Below are 23,322 nucleotides of genomic sequence, written 5' to 3'. Positions count from 1 at the left end.
AAGCTCGAGACCCTGGGTCTCGACCCCGCCCTGTGCAACTGGGTACTGGACTTCCTGACGGGCCGCCCCCAGGTGGTGAGGGTAGGCAACAACATCTCCTCCCCGCTGATCCTCAACACTGGGGCCCCACAAGGGTGCGTTCTGAGCCCTCTCCTGTACTCCCTGTTCACCCACGACTGCGTGGCCACGCACGCCTCCAACTCAATCATCAAGTTTGCGGACGACACAACAGTGGTAGGCTTGATTACCAACAACGACGAGACGGCCTACAGGGAGGAGGTGAGGGCCCTCGGAGTGTGGTGTCAGGAAAATAACCTCACACTCAACGTCAACAAAACTAAGGAGATGATTGTGGACTTCAGGAAACAGCAGAGGGAACACCCCCCCATCCACATCGATGGAACAGTAGTGGAGAGGGTAGCAAGTTTTAAGTTCCTCGGCATACACATCACAGACAAACTGAATTGGTCTACTCACACAGACAGCATCGTGAAGAAGGCGCAGCAGCGCCTCTTCAACCTCAGGAGGCTGAAGAAATTCGGCTTGTCACCAAAAGCACTCACAAACTTCTACAGATGCACAATCGAGAGCATCCTGGCGGGCTGTATCACCGCCTGGTATGGCAACTGCACCGCCCTCAACCGTAAGGCTCTCCAGAGGGTAGTGAGGTCTGCACAACGCATCACCGGGGGCAAACTACCTGCCCTCCAGGACACCTACACCACCCGATGCTACAGGAAGGCCATAAAGATCATCAAGGACATCAACCACCCGAGCCACTGCCTGTTCACCCCGCTGTCATCCAGAAGGCGAGGTCAGTACAGGTGCATCAAAGCTGGCTGAGACTGAAAAACAGCTTCTATCTCAAGGCCATCAGACTGTTAAACAGCCACCACTAACATTGAGTGGCTACTGCCAACACACTGTCAATGCCACTGACTCTACTCCAGCCACTTTAATCATGGGAATTGATGGGAAATGATGTAAATATATCACTAGCCACTTTAAACAATGCTACCTTATATAATGTTACTTACCCTACATTATTCATCTCATATGCATACGTAGATACTGTACTCTATATCATCGACTGCATCCTTATGTAATACATGTATCACTAGCCACTTTAACTATGCCACTTGGTTTACATACTCATCTCATATGTATATACTGTACTCGATATCATCTACTGTATCTTGCCTATGCTGCTCTGTACCATCACTCATTCATATATCCTTATGTACATATTCTTTATCCCCTTACACTGTGTATAAGACAGTAGTTTTTTTGGAATTGTTAGTTAGATTACTTGTTCATTATTACTGCATTGTCGGAACTAGAAGCACAAGCATTTCGCTACACTCGCATTAACATCTGCTAACCATGTGTATGTGACAAATAAATTTGATTTGATATTGACGATATTATCTTCTGGCTGGTAAACTTAAGAGCCCGCTTGCGGTATGGTTTTTGCAAACAAAAGGAAAGTTAAATGTTAAAATGTGTAAAAAGTGTATGAACCACATCAAGACAAGAAATTTGTGGCATAGGTGCATTGCAGAACATGGTCACAGGTTATAACATGGTTTATTCGGTACACCAGTGTTTATTCAATATTTACACAACAAAGTGTAGAGAACCCATGATGTGACAGATTCCCAACAGCACAAGGTTGCAGGACTTGAGTCCCATCAAAGAACAGGTTAACCATTAGACAACAACCTGGACATGTTTCTTTCGATAATTTATTTTGTACAGTAAAACAATAGAGGTTGTGTTTACATCCTTTCCCGTTGGCAGAAAATAACTCATTGAGAGGTCACCCAGAAAGTGAATTAGGGCAACCATATCATAAATGCATGTGTTTTTTTTTTTAAAAGGACAATCGCAAATCAGAGGGGTCAGAATTTTAGCCGAGAAGCAACATGGGCAGTCAGAATGCAGCTGTCTAGGTCTTTACTTTGGGGGTCTGTAAGCGATCTTCCTGCTCTTCAGCACCGACCACCTGTGCCTCTTCATGTAATAGACCAGGGGGATCAAGATGGCAGAGCCCATGAGCAGCTGGGGGAAGAAATTGTTTGAGTGAGATGGGGTCAATGTCAACTGTGATGAGAGTAATGTAGAAAGGGAGCAATTTGGAAGCAAGGGCCAAAAAGACAAATCCAAAACAGGGGATTTGACTTAGTGACACCTTTCAAACATCTTATTTTATGTTTATAAACATGACAAGTAGTGGTTCCAGACATATGAAATTGAATGTAATGAATATAATTTAAAAAGACTTGAGGGATCCAAGCAATGCCCCACATAGAGCTACCAATTTTAAGACTACAAAGGTATTGTGTCAAACAATGGAAAGGAATGTCCTAAAATCAGGGATGTATTCACTAGAAACCAACCAAAGAAAATCCCAAATAGAGGGACTACCTGCACCCCCCCCCCAAAAAAAAATGTTTTCATTGTTAAACATATTCTATTGAAAAACAGTTTGCACTATTGAATACACCCTAGGTTGCAAATACATTTCTGATTACAACCATTTCTATTACGGCAGTGGTTGGCGCCACCCTGCCAGCTTACCTTCAGGCCCATGCGTTTGCGCTGGTCGTGCTCAGGCTCGGCCGCCCACCGGAGGAAGGTGCACACGTCCTTGGCCACCTGGCTCATGGTGGCTGGGGTTCCTGTCAACACATGAAAATGGAAGGTTTTACTTCCAATGACTGACATGTGATCGTCTTCTCTACTTTAGTTGAACGCACTGACTAAGTTGCTCTGGATAAGAGCATCTGATTAACTTCTTGAGTGTAGGGGGCAGGATTTTCGTTTATGGCAACAAAAAAAAAAACATACCCATTTGAAACTGCCTATTTCTCAGGCCCAGAAACTAGAATATGCATATAATTGTCAGATTAGGATAGAAAACACTAAAGTTTCCAAAACGGTCAAAATATTGTCTGTAAGTATAACAGAACTGACATTGCAGGCGAAAACCAGAGGAAAATGAAACCAGGAAGTGCTGTTTTTCCTGAAAGCTCTCTGTTCCATTGGATGCCGTTTATCCATTTAAAGGGATATCAACCAGATTCCTTTTCCTATGGCTTCAAGGTGTCAGTCTTTAGACATAGTTTCAGGCTTTTATTTTGAAAAATGAGCGAGAAAGATAACATTGCGTTAGAGGTTTGCTGGGTGTTTGCAAAGTTTTGCGTGCGCAACAGATTGGGGCAGCCATCGTGTCTCTCCCTCTCCTATTGAAAAAGCGACAGTCCCGGTTGATATATTATATATTTTAAAAACAACCTGAGGATTGATTATAAAAAAACGTTTGACATGTTTCTGTGGACATTACGGATACTATTTGGAATTTGTCTGTGAGCGCTCGAGCCTGTGGATTTCTGAACATAACGCGCCAAACAAATGGAGGTATTTTGGATATAAAAATAATCTTTATGGAACAAAAGGAACATTTATAGTGTAACTGGGAGTCTCTTGAGTGCAAACATCCGAAGATCAAAGGTAAGCGATTTAATCTATTGCTTTTCTGACTTTCGTGACCAATCTACTTGGCTGCTAGTGTTTGTAATATTTTGTCTACTGAGATAGATGTTCTTACATAAATGCTTGTTATGCTTTCGCCAAAAAGCTGTATTGAAATCTGACACACCAGGTGGATTAACAACAAGCTAAACTGTGTTTTGCTATATTGCACTTGTGATTTCATGAAAATTAAATATTTTTAGTAATTGAATTTGGCGCGCTGCAATTCAGCGGGTGTTGATGAAAATGATCCCGCTAAAGCGATGGGTGCGTCAAGAAGTTAATGACAAAAATGCAAGATGTGGAATACACTGAACAAAAATATAAATGCAACATATGTTTCATGAGCCGAAATAAAAGATCTCAGAATTGTTCCATACGCACTAGAGGTCGACCGATTAAATATTAAATCGGAATGGCTGATTAATTAGGGACGATTTCAAGTTTTCATAACAATCGGTAATCTGCATTTTTGGACACCGATTATGGCCGATTACATTTCACTCTACGAGGAGACTGCGTGGCAGGCTAACTACCTGTTATGCGAGTGCAGCAAGAAGCCAAGTTAAGGTGCTAGCTAGCATTAAATGTATCTTAACATAATCACTAGTTAACTAGTAATATCATCAACCATGTGTAGTTTATCTAGCTTGTCCTGCGTTGCATATTATCGATGCGGTGCCTGTTAAATTATCATTGAATCACAGCCTACTTCGCCAAACGGGTGATTTAACAAGCGCATTTGCGAAAAAAGCAGTTGTTGCACCAATGTGTACCTAACCATAAACATCAACGCCATTCTTAAAATCAATACACAAGTATATATATTTTAAACCTGCATATTTAATTAATATTGCCTGCTAACATGAATTTATTTTAACTAGGGAAATTGTGTCACTTTTCTTGCGTTCTGTGCAACAGTTAGGGTATATGCAGCAGTTTGGGCCGCCTGGCTCGTTGAACTGTGTGAAGACCATTTCTTCCTAATAAAGACAGCCAACTTCGCCAAATGGGGGACGATTTAACAAAAGTGCATTTGCGAATAAAGCAAAATCGTTGCACGAATGTACCTAACCATAAACATCAATGTCTTTCTTAAAATCAATACACAGAAGTATATTTTTAAACCTGCATATTTAGTTAAAAGAAATTCACGTTAGCAGGCAATATCAACTAGGGAAATGGTGTCACTTCTCTTGCATTCATTGCACGCAGAGTCAGGGTATATGCAACAGTTGGGCCGCCTGGCTCGTTGCCAACTAATATTCCAGAATTTTACATAATTATGACATAACATTGAAGGTTGTGCAATGTAGAAGTAATATTTAGACTTATGGACGCCACCCGTGAGAAAATACGGAACGGTTCCGTATTTCACTGAAAGAATAAACGTTTTGTTTTCGAAATGATACTTTTTGGATTTGACCATATTAATTACCTAAGGCTCGTATTTCTGTGTGTTATTGTATTATAATTAAGTCTATAATTTGATAGAGCAGTCTGACTGAGCGATGGTAGGCAGCAGCCGGCTCATAAGCATTCATTCAAACAGCACTTTCCTGCGTTTGCCAGCAGCTCTTCACAATGCTTCAAGCATTGTGCTGTTTATGACTTCAAGCCTATCAATTCCCGAGATTAGGCTGGCAATACTAAAGTACCTATTAGAACATCCAATATTCAAAGGAAATGAAATACAAATGGTATAGAGAAATAGTTCTATAATACCTAAAACTTCTTACCTGGGAATATTGAAGACTCATGTTAAAAGGAACCACCAGCTTTCATATGTTCTCATGTTCTGAACAAGGAACTTAAATATTAGCTTTTTTACATGGCACACTTTACTTTCTTCTCCAACACTTTGTTTTTGCATTATTTAAACCAAATGGAACATGTTTCATTATTGATTTTTATTGATGTATTATATTAAGTTAAAATAAAAGTGTTCATTGTTCATTCAGTATTGTTGTAATTGTCATTATTACAAATAAATCGGTATCAGTGTTGAAAAATCGACCTCTAATACGCACAAAAATGTATCAAATTCTCTGCACAAATTTGTTTACATCCCAGTTAGCGAGCATTTCTCCTTTGCCAATCCATCCACCTGACAGATGTGGCATATTATGAAGCTGATTAAACGGCATGATCAGTGCACCTTGTGCTGGGGATAATAAAAGGCCTCTAAAAATGTGCAGGTTTGTCACAACACAATGCCAGTTGTCTCAAGTTGAGGGAGTGTACAATTGGCATGCTGACTGATGGAATGTCTACCAGATCTGTTGCCAGAGAATGTAATATTAATTTCTCTACCATATGCTGCCTCCAACTTCGTTTTAGAGAATTTGGTCGTACGTCCAACTGGCTTCACAACCGCAGACCACATGTATGGCGTTGTGTGGGCGAGTGGTTTGCTGATGTCAAAGTTGTGAACAGTGGCCCATGGCGGTGGGGTTATAGTAGCGGCAGGCATAAGCTATGGACAATGAACACAATTGCATTTTATTGATGGCAATTTGAATGCACAGCGATATCGTGACAAGATCCTGAGGCCCATTGTCGTGCCATTCATCCACCTCATTTTTCAGCATGATAATGCACGGTCCCATGTCTTAAGGACCCATGCACAATTCCTGGAAACTAAAATGTCCCAGTTCTTCAATGGCCTGCATACTCACCAGTCACCAATTTACCATGTTTGGGATACTCTGGATCAGTGTGTACGACAGCGTGTTCCAGTTCCCACCAATATCCAGAAACTTCGCACAGCCATTGAAGAGTGGGACAACATTCCACAGGCCACAATCAACAGCCTGATAAACTCTATGCGAATAAGATGCCATGCTGCATGAGGCAAATGGTGGACAACCCAGATACTGAACCATACCTATTTTTTTATAAGCCATCTTTTACCAATAGATGGATATCTGTATTTCCAGTCATTTGAAATCCATAGATTAGGGCCTAATTAATTAATTAAAATTAACTGATTTCCTTATATGAAGTGTAAATCAGTAAAATCTTTGAATTGCGTTTATTTTTGTTCAGTAAATATCCAATATCAAATCATTTTATTTAACCAGGCAAGTAAGTTCAGAACTAATTCTTATTTACAATGTCGGCCTACCCCGGCCTAACCTGGATGACACTGGGCCAATTGTGCGCTGCCCTATAAGATTCCCAATCACGGTCGGTTGTGATACAGCCTGGAATCGAACTAGTGCCTTAGACCGCCGCGCCACTCGGGAGCCCTTAGTCTATTAATCTAAAACCAGAACCTAGACATTCAGTCTGGCATGTCAAGGGTCAAAATGGAGTCTTGCGAGCGATGCAAAAAAAAAGAAAAAAAGAAGCACTTTCTGAATCGATTTATCATTATATTATTTCAAGTTAGTGATCCCTAGCAGAGGGAATCCTACTGACCGTCCTCAAACTCCAGGACCTCATTGTAGATGGGGGGAGCCATGCCGATGGCCTGGCCAGGGAAGTAGGGGTTGTAGTAGAGGCCCTCTCTCACCTCCACTCCAGCAGGGGGCTCACAGTAGCCTGTCAGCAGGGAGAACACATAGTCTTCACCTCCATGTCTGGAACAATGGAGAAAAACAACTTAGGACATAGCACTTACAAGCTAAGGTACAATATCATGGTAGCAGTGGAGTGTCTTGTTGTGGATTTACAAAAGTATTATCCTGCTTTATAGACACTTAAAAAGATTTTTGGTGAAGTAAAGGTTACAATATATTCTACCTTGAATCTAACGTTTCGTTTACTGTCGATATTCCCAAATCACCAGATACTCTGGAGCATGGGTCTCCAACAGGTCAATCGTAAGCTACCGGTAACCCGCAGCCCACCTATGAGTAGCTCGCCAAACAATTCTGAAAATACATACATTTTCCACCGCAAACTGTCATAAACAAATCATACAAGTATCAGACACCGCAAGCTCCCATCTAATCAGTACCATTGACATTATCCCAACGCTGGTTAGCCACTATTGGCATAAAAAGCGAAACCTAACACTATCTGCCAATTAATTTCCAGCAATATTGCCCGCCTGTGTGGTGAGTACATTTGTCTATCACTCCGTGTGTAGCCAGTTGATGTGATACCCATCGTGTAGGTTGACAGATACTTTCCCAAAAACCTTATCAATTCAAATGTAAACTGCAACGTAGGCTTACCAGGCAGAAGTATATCATTTGTATCTATTATTTGTTATTTATAAAGTTTGCCATGAAATGAGCAGCAGCAGTGCGGAACCATCACTAGACCACCACATTCCTCACGCGCTAGATGCGCAATTTAAGGGGAATTAGTCAAATCATCTTTTTTTTTTAGGTCTGTAAGAAAACAAGTATTCTGATGTGATTTAAGCATTGGCATGTACTCAGAACATCCCATGTTGTTTCTCTATGAACAATTGTAATGTTGAGTGAAAAACAGAACATACTCTGATTATTATTTTACCAGGTATATTGACAGAAAACAGTGTCAAAGAGAAAGTAGTGCACTAAGGACCCAGGGAAGGAGAGAAGAACATGCCTATTAGAAAGCTACCCCAAAAAATGAGTAGCTCTGTGACAGGTTACATTTTTTTGTTGTTGCTCTCCTGCTAGAAAAGGTTGGAGAACATTGCCCTGGAGTGAGCAACAGGGTACCTGGCATTGACAATGTAGCTGAGATCTGGGGGCAAGGCTCCCCCGTTTGCCACACGGGCAGCTTCTGGGTTTGGGTATGGCTTGGGGAAGTAGTCTGAGAGCTTTCCTGGACGGGTGAACATCTCTCCTGACTCGTCAGGGCCATCCACCACCTCAATCTGAGCAGAGAACAGACAGTGGTCAGTGACATGGAGAAGGACCAAGATGTCCCTAGAAACTGATAGGTCAGCTTTTCATTTTTCACTCATAATGGTTAAAGTTAGGATTTGGAAAAGCTGATCCTAGAACTGTGCCCAAGGACACGTTCTAGCCAGTGACTGACAGTCATCTGTAAGGCCATGACCTTGTTTAATCTAATGGCCAAGGACAAACCCTTACCTCCTCAGCCAAAACCTTCACTTCGGCCTCTGTGTGCGACACTCCGACCAAGTTACGGAAGGCCAGGTACTCCATGCTGTGACACGCTGAACACACTTGCTTGTACACCTGATATCCACGGCGAATGCTGCAATATAAAGAATAACAGACATTACATCCAGTCCTCCTTTTCAGGTAAATATGATCTAGCATGTAATAAGATTCCTTAAGAAAAAAAAATATTTCCTTAAAATTCTAAATGTCGCAAATCAAATTTCCTATTGCTAGCACTGGAAAAAGCCTTGGTGATATCATATGATGTAACATGCAATTACACAAGATATGTATTACCTTCATGTATGTATGACCTTCAATTACACAAGTAATTGTATGGCCTTCATGGTTAGGAGTTAGCTAGTACCTGGCGTGGTCGAGGGCTGACAGCATGCCGCTGTGGGTCCAGGGGTAGTTGGGGGGATGAAGCTCCAGGTCTGAAGCCTTAACCGACTGCTGCAGCATCAGAGCCAGACCGGCCCCTCCAGTTGTCAACACACCCAATGTTGTCAGGGCCACCTTCTTTGACCTGGGTAGACTGGCAAACGACATGTTGGCCTGTTGAGGAAGAGAGTTGACATAAAATGTCAGTAGCTAGCTACATTCATTCTTCGTCCATTTGCTCATTTGACGTATTTGTCGCCGTCATTTTTGCCTTAACCAAAATAACCGTAATATTGTGGTCAATCTTTGTTGGTTCATGAGATCACTGAATATGCATCCCATGTCAAGGCAAAGGCATACAACTAAACACTTATGAAACTGCCCTTCTATCCTCAGTTTCACAACAGATGGCAAAGGAGTCAGCCTTCTAGCATTAATGAAGATTAATGAAGTTGCATGAAGTCGGTAGGATATCAATTTGCTATACTGGCTGGCAACGAATACCTTTCACAAGGATAATGATAACCACACACGAAACACAGAGAAACAAGCTCACGTAGTTAGGAGGACGTTTCCCAGTTTTCAGCCTCAAAATACTGACTAACGTTAGCAGGTTTCTAATCAATTGTTTTCAAACTGGCTATCGAGCTACCGAACAACGTTAGCTATGTAAAATTCAAACTACCTCTGCTCTGGCTCAGTTACCATCTCAATGCTGGCTACCTGGGTCTTCCTTTCTAGCTGGCTAGGTAACCAATACTATAGTGTAGGGATGTGACAATTCACATCGGTCCCTGATTCAAATGTATTAGATACAAGTGCATCAGTCAGCAGACCCCAAACTGATCCAAACGTAGCATGCATGTCAGGAAAATCAATTCAAAACGTTACAAATCGCCAGTTTACAAAAAAAGTTTGCTCATATTATAATCTTTCTACCTTACGAAAATACCTAATATTTTGTGACAACCGATGCTTTCTCTCCTTCAGTGTCGAACTGCATGTAACTGTGTTGAGTCATTGATCTAAGTCATTTTGGATGCCGATCAACCACAGGCAACATCAGTAGCCTGGTCAAACTGTAGACGGCCTGTTCCTGATCTTGTACATCTACGTGGCACCTTCAGCATTCAAACCCTAAAAATGCTTGTGTGATATTAAGCTTTAGTTGAGTAAACCCATGTACTGTTGACTAACCCCATTTCGTACAAATTTGCACAACCGCTGCATTCAAACGAGGCTGCAATAAAAACAAATGGGACTGTAGCTACTGCGTTAGCATCAAAATCTGCGGTGTGAACTACGTTTATATTCAAGCGTTGATTGACATGGTAATGGCCCGATAATATGGAGAAAAGTTGGGGGAAAAAACAGACCTGTTTGCAAACTTTTCTTAGCGGATGTACAATCATTGCGAATTGAATTATGGGGCGTTTCAAGCCCCGAAGTGTGCATAATTGTACACTCGCAAACGAGATGAAAAACGAGGGCTGAGGGGCTTACGTTGCGAACTTCTCTTGTTTGGCTAATCGTTTGGACCGACGTCCAAGATGGTGATGGGGATTCCCCCAAGGGCATAAGGCGAGGGTTAGTGGACGAGGGTGTCTTGAGTTTGAAACGCAGCACTAGTCAATTGTACTGAATGCGTTCATTTTTTGAGTCACCACTGCAAGCCATCATGACTCAAAAGCTGCCATGTACTTCTCAAAATCAAACCTAATATTATTGGCCACATACACATGGTTAGCAGATGTTATTGCCAGTGTAGCGAAATGCTTGTGCTTCTAGTTCCGACAGTGCAATAATATCTAACAATTCCACAACTACCTAATACACATCTAAGTAAAGGAATAGAATAAGAATATATACATAAATATATGGATGAGCAATGACAGAGCGGCATAGGCAAGATGCAATAGATGGTATAAAAAACAGTATATACATATGAGATGAGTAATGAAAGATATGTAAACATTAAAGTGACTAGTGATCCATTTATTAAAGTGGCCAATGATTTCAAGTCTGTATGTAGGCAGAAGCCTCTGTGTGTTAGTGATGGCTGTTTAACAGTTGGATGGCCTTGAGATTGAAAAACAGCTTCTGTCTCTTGGTCCCAGCTTTGATGCACCTGTACTGACCTCGCCTTCTGGATGGTAGCGGGGTGAACAGGCAGTGGCTTGGGTGGTTGTTGTCCTTTATGATCTTTTTGGCCTTCCTGTGACATCAGGTGCTGTAGGTGTCCTGGAGGGCAGGTAGTTTGCCCTCTGATGCGTTGTGCAGACCACACCACCCTCTGGAGAGCCTTGCGGTTGTGGGCAGTACAGTTGCCATACCAGGCGGTGATACAGCCCGACAGGGTGCTCTCAATTGTGCATCTGCAAAAGTTGGAGGGTTTTAGGCGACAAAATGAAGTGGGTCTAGGCTGACAAGTACGGTGGAGGTGATATGATCCTTGACTAGTCTCTCAAAGCACTTCATGATGACAGAAGTGAGCACTATGGGGCGATAGTCATTCAGCTCAGTTACCTTTGCCTCCTTGGGTACAGGAACAATGGTGGCCATCTTGAAGCATGTGGGGACAGCAGACTGGGATAGGGAGCGATTGAATATGTCCGTAAACACACCAGCCAGCTGGTCTGCACATGCTCCGAGGACGCGGCTAGGGATGCCGTCTGGGCCAGCAGCCTTGCGAGGGTTAACACGTTTAAATGTCTTACGTCGGCTACAGTGCAGGAGAGCCCACAGTCCTTGGTAGCGGGCCACGTCGGTGGCACGGTCCTCAAAGCGGGCAAAGAATGTGTTTAGTTTGTCTGGTAGCAAGACGGTGTCCGTGACGTGGCTGGTTTTCTTTTTGTAGTCCGTGATTGTCTCTAGACCCTGCCACATACGTCTCGTGTCTGAGCCGTTGAATTGCGACTCCAATCTCTCTGTACTGACATTTCGCTTGTTTGCCTTGCGGAGGGAATAACTATACTGTTTGTATTTGGCCATAATCCCAGTCACCATGTCATGGTTAAATGCGCTGGGTCGCACTTTCAGTGTGGCGCGAATGCCGCCATCTATCCATGGTTTCTGGTTAGGGTAGGTTTTCATAGTCACAGTGGGTACAACATCTCCCATGCACTTCCTTATAAATGCACGCACCGAATCAACGTATATGTCGATGTTATTCTCTGAGGCTACCCGGAATGTCCCAGTCCGCGAGATCAAAACAATCTTGGGAGCGTGGATTCCGATTAGTCAGACCAGCATTGAATAGTTCTTAACATGGGTACATCCTGTTTGAACTTCTGACTATAGGAAGGGAGGAGCAAAATGGAGTCGTGGTCAGTTTTGCCAAAAGGAGAGAGGGCCTTGTATGCATTGCAGAAGTTCCTTGAGGGCCGTCGTGGTATCGTCTTGAGGGGGATATATACACAACAATAACAATTCTCTTGGGAGATAATACGGTCTGCATTTGATTTTGAGGAATTCTAGGTCAAGTGAACAAAAGGACTTGAGTGCCTGTATGTTACAATTACACCATGAGTCGTTAATCATGAAACATACACCCCCGCCCTTCTTCTTCTCGGAGAGATGTTTATTACTTTTGGCGCAACGAATAAAGTAACCAGGTGGCTATATCGACACTGACAGCATATCCCGAGAGAGCCATGTTTCCATGGAAAAGATTGTTACAATCCCTGATGTCTCTCTGGAAAGCAACCCTTGCCCTAATTTCATCTACCTTGTTATCTAGTCTGGACATTAGCGAGTAATATACTGAAGCAGTGGGTGGTGTACGCACCTCCAAAGTCTGACCAGAAGACCGGAGATAACTTTAGCTCTGCTCTAAAAACCAGATTCACACATTATATAAACTCTTTATAGTGTTTTATTTACATTTTAGCTGTGAAAAGTTAGATCAGGTGAAAAAAGCAGTTTGCACACAAGGCTTATCTCCCCCTTTCACTCCACCCGCCATTTTTAAAAAGACCCGACAGAGCTCATTGTCTTCTTCAATCATGAAGACGGCAACATGGTCTTGTCATTGATCTTGCTGGAAAGGGAAGAAATTCAGCTTTACAATGGTATTCATATTAGTTAACCTGAAAGTATTATGTTTTTTTGGGTGCTAAAATAAAGTAAATTGTATATTACAGCACAATGTACAAAAGAGCGTAAGCTAACGATAATTTGCTATGTTATTTTCATCTATGCCCTGTTAAATTGTGTTTTACCGGAATAAAAGTAAGCTAGTGCTACCGGAGACAAATCTGGATATACATGCAGCACGGAGCATACAATAGATTTTATTTTGATTGTTCAGGTTCAACATCAGTAATAGTTTTGGTAGTTTTGCTTTAAACAGTGTATTTCATAATCAACAACTTTAGCATTTTAGCCATTTTTAAATTACTTAGCTTGTTAGCTAACACTTCAAGTTAATCCTTAACCTAACTCCTAAACTTAACCCGTAGCCCAGCTAACGTTAGCCACCTAGCTAGAATTCATAGTAATTTTAATTTGTAACATATCATATGAAATGGGTGATGGACACAAATAAATTAATACCCGTGCTTGACCTGGACTGAAATAGTACTGTTTATAGTTAGGTGCAGGACCTCCACAATGCTTTTGAGCTAATATTCAATAAGAGGAACAGGAGATCAAGCAGTAGAACGTGTGGTGCCGGTGTTGTGCCGAAACCCAATTCTTCATTGCTGCGACATGCTTGCTAGTTGAGATTTCTGATCACGTTCGGCTGCGTTTCCTTTTATGTCGGTTTGATCGCAGGGAGGCACTAGTAATGTCTGCAGTTTTCGGTTTGGCTATTTGTTCATGTGTATTAATCCATAAATAAATCCCCCCTAAAAAAATTAATGAAACGCAACCTAACGTGATCAAACATCCGGCGCCGACAGAGATGGCCGCCTCGCTTCGCGTTCCTAGGAAACTATGCAGTTTTTACGTGTTATTTCTTACATTGGTACCCCAGGTCATCTTAGGTTTCATTACATACAGTCGAGAAGAACTACTGAACATAAGAGCAGCGTCAACTCACCATCAGTACGACCAAGAATATGACTTTCACGAAGCGGATCCTGTGTTCTGCCTTTCACCCAGGACAACGGAATGGATCCCAGCCGGCGACCCCAAAAAAACGACTTCGAAAAAGGGGAAAACGAAGCGGTCTTCTGGTCAGACTCCGGAGACGGGCACATCGTGCACCACTCCCTAGCATTCTCCTCGCCAATGTCCAGTCTCTTGACAACAAGGTTGATGAAATCCGAGCAAGGGTAGCATTCCAGAGGGACATCAGAGACTGTAACGTTCTTTGCTTCACGGAAACATGGCTCACTGGAGAGACGCTATCGGAGACGGTGCAGCCAGCTGGTTTCTCCACGCATCGCGCCGACAGAAACAAACATCTTTCTGGTAAGAAGAGGGGCGGGGGCGTATGCTTTATGGTTAACATGACGTGGTGTGGCCACAACAACATACAGGAACTCAAGTCCTTCTGTTCACCTGATTTAGAATTCCTCACAATCAAATGTAGACCGCATTATCTACCAAGGGAATTCTCTTCGATTATAATCACAACCGTATATATTCCCCCCCAAGCAGACACATCGATGGCTCTGAACGAACTTTATTTGACTCTTTGCAAACTGGAATCCATATATCCGGAGGCTGCATTCATTGTAGCTGGGGATTTTAACAAGGCTAATCTGAAAACAAGACTCCCTAAATTTTATCAGCATATCGATTGCGCAACCAGGGCTGGAAAAACCTTGGATCATTGCTATTCCAACTTCCGCGACACATATAAGGCCCTGCCCCGCCCTCCTTTTGGAAAAGCTGACCACGACTCCATTTTGTTGATCCCTGCCTACAGACAGAAACTAAAACAAGAAGCTCCCGCGCTGAGGTCTGTTCAACGCTGGTCCGACCAATCTGATTCCACACTCCAAGACTGCTTCCATCACGTGGACTGGGATATGTTCCGTATTGCGTCAGACAACAACATTGACGAATACGCTGATTCGGTGAGCGAGTTCATTAGAACGTGCGTTGAAGATGTCGTTCCCATACCAACGATTAAAACATTCCCAAAACAGAAACCGTGGATTGATGGCAGCATTCGCGTGAAACTGAAAGCGCGAACCACTTTTAAATCAGGGCAAGGTGACTGGAAACATGACCGAATACAAACAGTGTAACTATTCCCTCCGCAAGGCAATCAAACAAGCTAAGCGTCAGTATAGAGACAAAGTAGAATCTCAATTCAACGGCTCAGACACAAGAGGTATGTCGCAGGGTCTACAGTCAATCACGGATTACAAAAAGAAAACCAGCACCGTCACGGACCAGGATGTCTTGCTCCCAGGCAGACTAAATAACTTTTTTGCCCGCTTTGAGGACAATACAGTGCCACTGACACTGCCCGCAACTAAAACATGCGGACTCTCCTTCACTGCAGCCGACGTGAGGAAAACATTTAAACGTGTCAACCCTCGCAAGGCTGCAGGCCCAGACGGCATCCCCAGCCGGGCCCTCAGAGCATGCGCAGACCAGCTGGCTGGTGTGTTTACAGACATATTCAATCAATCCCTATCCCAGTCTGTTGTTCCCACATGCTTCAAGAGGGCCACCATTGTTCCTGTTCCCAAGAAAGCTAAGGTAACTGAGCTAAACGACTACCGCCCCGTAGCACTCACTTCCGTCATCATGAAGTGCTTTGAGAGACTAGTCAAGAACCATATCACCTCCAACCTACCTGACACCCTAGACCCACTCCAATTTGCTTACCGCCCAAATAGGTCCACAAACGATGCAATCTCAACCACACTGCCCTAACCCATCTGGACAAGAGGAATACCTATGTGAGAATGCTGTTCATCGACTACAGCTCGGCATTTAACACCATAGTGCCCTCCAAGCTCGTCATCAAGCTCGAGACCCTGGGTCTCAACCCCGCCCTGTGCAACTGGGTACTGGACTTCCTGACGGGCCGCCCCCAGGTGGTGAGGGTAGGCAACAACATCTCCACCCCGCTGATCCTCAACACTGGGGCCCCACAAGGGTGCGTTCTGAGCCCTCTCCTGTACTCCCTGTTCACCCACGACTGCGTGGCCACGCACGCCTCCAACTCAATCATCAAGTTTGCGGACGACACAACAGTGGTAGGCTTGATTACCAACAACGACGAGACGGCCTACAGGGAGGAGGTGAGGGCCCTCGGAGTGTGGTGTCAGGAAAATAACCTCACACTCAACGTCAACAAAACTAAGGAGATGATTGTGGACTTCAGGAAACAGCAGAGGGAACACCCCCCTATCCACATCGATGGAACAGTAGTGGAGAGGGTAGTAAGTTAAGTTCCTCGGCGTACACATCACAGACAAACTGAATTGGTCCACCCACACAGAGCATCGTGAAGAAGGCGCCGCAGCACCTCTTCAACCTCAGGAGGATGAAGAAATTCAGCTTGTCACCAAAAGCACACAAACTTCTACAGATGCACAATCGAGAGCATCCTGTCGGGCTGTATCACCGCCTGGTACGGCAACTGCTCCGTCCACAACCGTAAGGCTCTCCAGAGGGTAGTGAGGTCTGCACAACGCATCACCGGGGGCAAACTACCTGCCCTCCAGGACACCTACACCACCCGATGTCACAGGAAGGCCATAAAGATCATCAAGGACAACAACCACCCGAGCCACTGCCTGTTCACCCCGCTATCATCCAGAAGGCGAGGTCAGTACTGGGACCTGGGACCGAGAGACTGAAAAACAGCTTCCATCTCAAGGCCATCAGACTGTTAAACAGCCACCACTAACATTGAGTGGCTGCTGCCAACACACTGACTCAACTCCAGCCACTATAATAATGGGAATTGATGGGAAATTATGTAAAATATATATCACTAGCCACTTTAAACAATGCTACCTAATATAATGTTTACATACCCTACATTATTCATCTCATATGTATACACTGTACTCTATATCATCTACTGCATCCTTATGTAATACATGTATCACTAGCCACTTTAACTATGCCACTTTGTTTACATACTCATCTCATATGTATATACTGCACTCAATACCATCTACTGTATCTTGCCTATGCCGCTCTGTACCATCACTCATTCATATATCTTTACGTACATATTCTTTATCCCCTTACACATGTGTCTATAAGGTAGTAGTTTTGGAAATGTTAGCTAGATTACTTGTTGGTTATTACTGCATTGTCGGAACTAGAAGCACAAGCATTTCGCTACACTCGCACTAACATCTGCTAACCATGTGTATGTGACAAATAAAATTTGATTTGAAATCTCAACTAGTAAGCAAGTCGCAGCAATGAAGAATTGAGTGTGCGCGCGTTCACGCGAAGGGGGGGGGGGTTCTGGCAGGGGGGAACTTTTCAGCACAACACCAGTAACGTAAACTCACCCCATTCCGTACAAATGTGCGCAACCGCGACATTCAAACGAGGCTGCAAAGAAAACTAATGGGACTGTAGCGACTGTGTTGACTTCGAAATCTGGGGTGTGAACTACTTTTCTATTCAAACGTTGATCGACATGGTAATGGCTCTATAGTATTGGAGAAAAGTTGAAAGTTGACCCACCGTTACATGTCATACTGTAACATACAGCACGCATAAAGCAACTATGTCTTACAATCTCTCTCCACCAGGTGTAGCACTTCTCTCTACCAATTGAAAACAAGAAATGGACAGGGGTAAGGGGGATACCTAGTCATTTTTTGCGTCATCACTGTAAGCAATCATGACTCTCAAAAGCCACTTAACTTCTGAAGATCACTTTAGCACTGCTCTAAAAACCTGATTCAAATTCGACACAAACCTTCAAATAGGTATGTAATAACACATTATATAAACTCCTTATAGTGTTTTATTTACATTTTAGAGGCGATAAATTGGACAGATCGAGTAAAAAAAAAGCAGTTCCCCCACACGGCATCTCTCCTTCTCATTATCACGCATTAGTTTCGCTTCCCGACCCGCTATTTTTCAAAACACCCGAAGGAGCTCACTGCCTTCTTGAATCATACAGAAACGGGCAGCGTGGAGGTCTGGTCATTGATTTTGATAGAGAAATGGTGCTTTACAATGGTAATGTAATGAACCCTCGACCTTCTAGCCGGAGGTCCGGCGCGCTATCGATGATTTACGTTTTTGGGGCGGAAAAATAAGGTACATTGTACGGACCAAGGCGATGTACAAGAGTGAGTTAGTTTACGTAACTCAGCTCAGGTGAACTCCCGTCCAAGTCAAGTACTGATACACACCATACTAAATGGATGTCTCGGATTTATGTACAGAGTATTACGAAATGCTAGACCAGGTTGGTGATACCGGCATCGGCACACTGCTTTGATTTTAAAGTCAACTGCTTTTCAATTTCAACGTATGCTCCGGTATCAAACGTAACATCACTATTATCAACCATCCATCACGTCAAATGTAGCAACGTTACTCCGCACACTGAGTTGTACTTCAACATGCAGCCATCTACCTCACACTGGGTAACATAATCATTGCTCGAGTGACCTTGTCTGTGTTAGCTAGCTACCCGGCTAGCTGTCAGGGTGGCTTTGGAAGTATTTTTTAGAAACGAACAAACTCCAAAAACAACATAAACATGTCATCATACCCGAGGAGCCTTAATCATTTTTGGCGTGCATAGGAAGGCTCGTCCAATCCCCGATAGCACGACCACTCGTAGTGCCGCCATCTTCTTGTCTTCTGATGCATCGAAAGACAGCGGAACGCTGCTGGATCCATGCCCCTCCCCTTCCCTACATAAAATTACACAAGACGTGTTTATACAACATTGCCACGTGTTTATATAAGTGTTTGACAGCCGATTTTGTGTCATATGTATCGACAATGTCTACATAATCATGTTTTATTGTTTGAACGAATGAAATATAGCGAATATCAGACGTTATTTGGAGTTTATTCATAAAAAGTTGGGAAGGCCATAATAAGAACGGTGACACCTATTGGTCGGGGGACTTTAAGATGACAAAACTATGTTTTTAACTGTTGAATTCTTCTTGAAATTATTGAATACTCTTATTTGGTCATACAGCCAGAAGTTGCAAGAGATGGCAGCATTGGTTTGTAAGCTTGTAGATAGCAGTGTAGTTTGTTTGTGTAGCAGCTGTCCTCCAATAACCCTCTGCCTTGGAGAGTGCAGGGCCTACTTTCCCCTCCCCCAAAAATCTAACATGCAGCCCATGACTGTCATATTTGTAAATAAAAGGTACACTGGTATAATAATATGAAAATATTTGTTGTTGCATGTTTCAAGCAGGATGTAGGGGACATATTGGGTAGACCTGAATGGTGAGATAGACCAGTAGATGGAGTCAAAGCCCCATAAAACAAGCTGTCTGGTAAAATTTTGTCAACAGTGCAAAATGGCAATGATTTGTCATTCTGCTTTACAAGAGCTGTAATCTCCTTCCAGCAGTAGCGGTGTGTTGGTAAAATCACTGGGGAAGCCAAGCCCCCCCCCCCCATATTACAACCTACACTGTGTGTGTTGTCATAATTGCATTGTTTGCTGTTAATTCATATGCCTTGTGACTGTGATCTAAAGGCCGAGACAATAAGAAGACAGTGGCAGAATAAATTCAACCACACCTTTGTTTTATCACAAAACCAGAGAGCAACCTCTGTCCGGTGATGTCCTTGATGCATATTGCATATAACAAACAGTTACATGACCTACAGCATGGTTAAGCAAGTTAATGTTTCCGACATTTTCGGATAACTACACAACTATTGATGTATAACCACAGAGCGTTACTGCAAGTCGCAAAGGAAACAGGAGCTGCCTCCACTATTCCAGCACCATTTCAACTTCAACATTTCAACATAATCAAATCACCTCTGCTTAGTCTAACACAGTGACAACTAAAAGATACCAAAAATGTTTTTGTCCAATCAACATAAGCTAAATATGATGTGGCAGTACATGGTTCTGATTTCTGTTTGCGCGTGTACGTGCGTTCACTTATTTTTTGTTGTCCAAGGCTACCTGGCTAAAATGCTTGCTCGCTAGCCTAACTTCCATTCATGGACAACATTAGCTAGTTAATATTAGCCTTCTACATCTAGCTACTGTACATATTGAATTTCTATCCACTCAGGCCAGTGTATGAATTAATGGTTGGATCGCTGTTATAATCATTGGCCAGTACGGGGAATTAAGTCAAACCACAAGTCCAAATCCCTATCTCCATCCATCCATGGCTAATTTAGGAAAGGGACAATTTTTGCGAGCTAGCTAGCCACCGGAGGACAACCACACAACGAGATGCAACAATTCATGTTGTTTCTGTGAAGGACGTATGCTCTTAAAGAGATTTGATAGGAGAGATGCCAAATCCCAGTTGGCTTCTCTTGACACATGTTTTTTTCTGCCACCATTCACAGTTGAGCTCGCTCAGTTTAGCTCAATGCTGATTGGCTAACTTTTTATACTTTTTTTGTCAAGGGAGGCCAAATGCTCGCTGGCTTCCCTTGCATTCAATGCTACTTGCGGCAACAATATCATACTCGTTTGGACCAGACCGTATCAGATAGATGACCTACACATAGAGAGACAGAGGGGCGCTGTTTCACTCGTTTGGATGCGTTCTCCTCTGAGATACATTCTGCCTCTTGTGAATTTAATGAAAATTATGAAGCCCAGAGAGAAGCTTGCTTCCATTGAATACACACCACTGCCTTCCATGAAGGGTATTTTTACATTTGGAGTAATTTAGCAGACACTGAAGCGATAAACCAACATTGCGTTTAGTTTTTTCAGTTAAATTACTTTAATTGTATTTTTATTTATTTTCTGTGAGCCCAACATGCCATTTCTCTACAGAGAAATAAACAACAACAAAAATATGTGGGACGCTGGCCTGAAGGGAGTTGTAGTTTTCATTAAGCAAATATTCAACCTAGTTCAGGGCAGAAACGTGGTAATTAACTACAATGGAAGAGATGGAGGCTCGCACACTGTCAAGAAAAATAATACATCCAATACTGAGGCTTGAATGCAAAATAAAGATGTTAAATCTATGATTCCGTACCTAGTACAATAGAGTGCATGATCTATATTTTATACAAAATATACAAAAGCAGACAGAGAAATATCATAAATTATTGCTTTTACAAATGCCATTTGAACATTTCCTCCGAATAAATAACACAGGATTGTAAGAGTAAAGAGCTAGAGATACCACCAGATGGGGGTATTGAACACCAGTGGGAGGCAAAATACCAGTTACAGAAAACACTTCAATAACAATTCTTCATTGTTACGCAAACGTTTTATCTGCTGTATAGCACAGAAGGACATGGAGGAGACGGGTTGGCCGGACTCTGAAAAGTTAGGTGCAATAGGGGATTTAGGGTCATTTCTCCTTGCAGCACTCTTGTGTTCTATAATACCTGTTCTAATCTGTCTACGGGTTTTGCCACGTATTGCTTATTGCATGGGCAAGGGATAAGGTATATGACGTTAGAAGAGCTGCATGTAAGGAACTGTTTGCCAGTGGCAGAGCTGCTCAATTCGCTAACTTTTTTTTACAGGAATCCCTACATGTTGCACAACTACGGCAGGGGTAGAAGCCAGCCACCTCATCCAGTCTTCCATAATTTATTTACAGGGGGACATGAGTGTCAGCCCGAACAATGAAGTCCCTGACATTCCTGGCACTGTAGTGTGAAAAGAGAGCAGGGTCAGAGAAAATCATTTGACAAGCAGGATCAGCCGTGAGCACATTCCAATGTTTCTAAACCGCTCCATTGATGTCATCACTCAAAGGAGAATATGTAGTGGAACAGACACATGAATGTTAAAAAAAAAACTTGTATCCCTTCTGGTTGAGGTCTCATCAATGGTACGTACTCTACCGAGAGCATCATCAAGCCGTTATTTACAGTATAAGCGGACCTCAAATGGGCTTTACATTTTCATAGCCTAATTTTCAAAGTCTGTTTTACCAGTAATGCGCTTCAGTCTCAGAAATTGTGTGTACGGTAATCCCTCCTTCAGAAATGTGGGATGTGCACTAGAGGCATGAAGTATACTGTTCTTGTCTGTAGGCTTTGTATACAAGGTAGTGGACAAGGACCCTACTATTGTATTGTACTGATTCATAGATTTTTTTATGTGTGTTCTTGCTTGATCATGTGATATATGCAATTATCCTAGAAATACAAGCCAGGTGTGTGTGCCAACGATTCACACTGATGATGGCCTGAGGCCGAAACATTTGTGTTTTGTTTTCACCTTTCATTTATGCACAGATTTATTTTTGGGGCACCATGATATTTTATTAAACATATTTATTTAGCATTCAATTCAGTTTTTTATGTTCAGGCAGGTGGATACACTTTTGCTCGTGTTATGCTAGGTTAGATACACAGAGAGGAATGTACACAACAATGAGAGAGAGGGACAGTTCATGAAAGTATGCCTTGTCTTCTTTGAAGAACTAGTGAAATTATTTTGTCAGACAGCTCTGCAGCTAGCCTAGCTAAATAGAATAGCAAAAGACAAAACAGTATTGGGAGTACAGAGATAACATTGTTTGGCTGCTATTGTCTGAGCAGAGATGAGATGAGGACTTTAAGGAATTAAATAAAAAGTAAAGCCATCAAACAAAACTAAGTAATATACACAACTGAAATATTGTATTATTTGATAGTCATTTCCTATTTTTCTATTGATGTCTACCCAATGTGAACCTGACAGAGACAATGGAATATTTGAAGTATTTTGGCAATTTTAATGTTCACTATTTTTGGCTTTGGAATTTCCATTAAAAAGCAAAACAATTATTTGAATTATTTTTTTTCAAGGCAAGTCAGTTAAGAACAAATTCTTATTTTCCTATTTAGGAACAGTGGGTTAACTGCCTTGTTCAGGGGCAGAACAACAGATTTGTACCTTGTCAGCTCAGGGATTCAATCTTGCAACCTTTCGGTTACTAGTCCAACGCTCTAACCACTAGGCTATCTGTTATTTCATAATGCATTTAATGAAAGAAAAAAAACAAATTCCAAAACCTTGATTATTTCTTCCATAATCGAACCAAAACCAAACCGACCCAGAAAATAACTAATTGCTCAGCATTAGCAGATACTGTTATCCAGAGCGATTTACAGTTGCACAATTAGTTATGTCTTAATTTCTTGTATTTAAATTAGTTTTACTTTGGGATTATGTGTGCATTTTTATTCTATTGCTAGATATTGCTCCATTGTTGCATCTAGAAACATAAGCATTTCGCTGTACCTGCGATAA

At 42.4% G+C, this 23,322-nt stretch overlaps 1 protein-coding gene across 1 annotated transcript; it reads right to left on the bottom strand.

Annotated features, from left to right (window-relative positions):
- Positions 1-1,568: 1,568 nt before the first annotated feature.
- cyc1 (cytochrome c-1) lies at positions 1,569-18,812 on the bottom strand. Its single transcript, XM_020483362.2, has 7 exons — positions 18,661-18,812; positions 8,974-9,164; positions 8,574-8,700; positions 8,196-8,353; positions 6,958-7,118; positions 2,581-2,681; positions 1,569-2,061 (listed from the first exon to the last, which is right to left on the bottom strand). Exons 1-7 carry the CDS (start codon positions 18,739-18,741, stop codon positions 1,957-1,959), a joined length of 924 nt encoding a protein of 307 aa, XP_020338951.1. The 5' UTR covers positions 18,742-18,812; the 3' UTR covers positions 1,569-1,956.
- Positions 18,813-23,322: the final 4,510 nt, after the last annotated feature.

Source organism: Oncorhynchus kisutch, linkage group LG1 (assembly GCF_002021735.2).
Source record: "Oncorhynchus kisutch isolate 150728-3 linkage group LG1, Okis_V2, whole genome shotgun sequence".
NCBI classification, from domain to species: Eukaryota; Metazoa; Chordata; class Actinopteri; order Salmoniformes; family Salmonidae; genus Oncorhynchus; species Oncorhynchus kisutch.
Note: the sequence above shows the minus strand (reverse complement) of the source record. Positions and strands in the feature narration are given on the sequence as shown.

Coding starts and splice junctions, on each gene's coding strand:
- cyc1 (XM_020483362.2), bottom strand. CDS start 18,741: ATGGCGGCACTACGAGTGGTCGTGCTATCGGGGATTGGACGAGCCTTC. Junction 8,354..8,573: donor TGAAGGTTTTGGCTGAGGAG/GTAAGGGTTTGT, acceptor TTCTCTGCTCAG/ATTGAGGTGGTGGATGGCCC. Junction 7,119..8,195: donor AGCTACATTGTCAATGCCAG/GTACCCTGTTGC, acceptor CCATTGTTCCAG/ACATGGAGGTGAAGACTATG.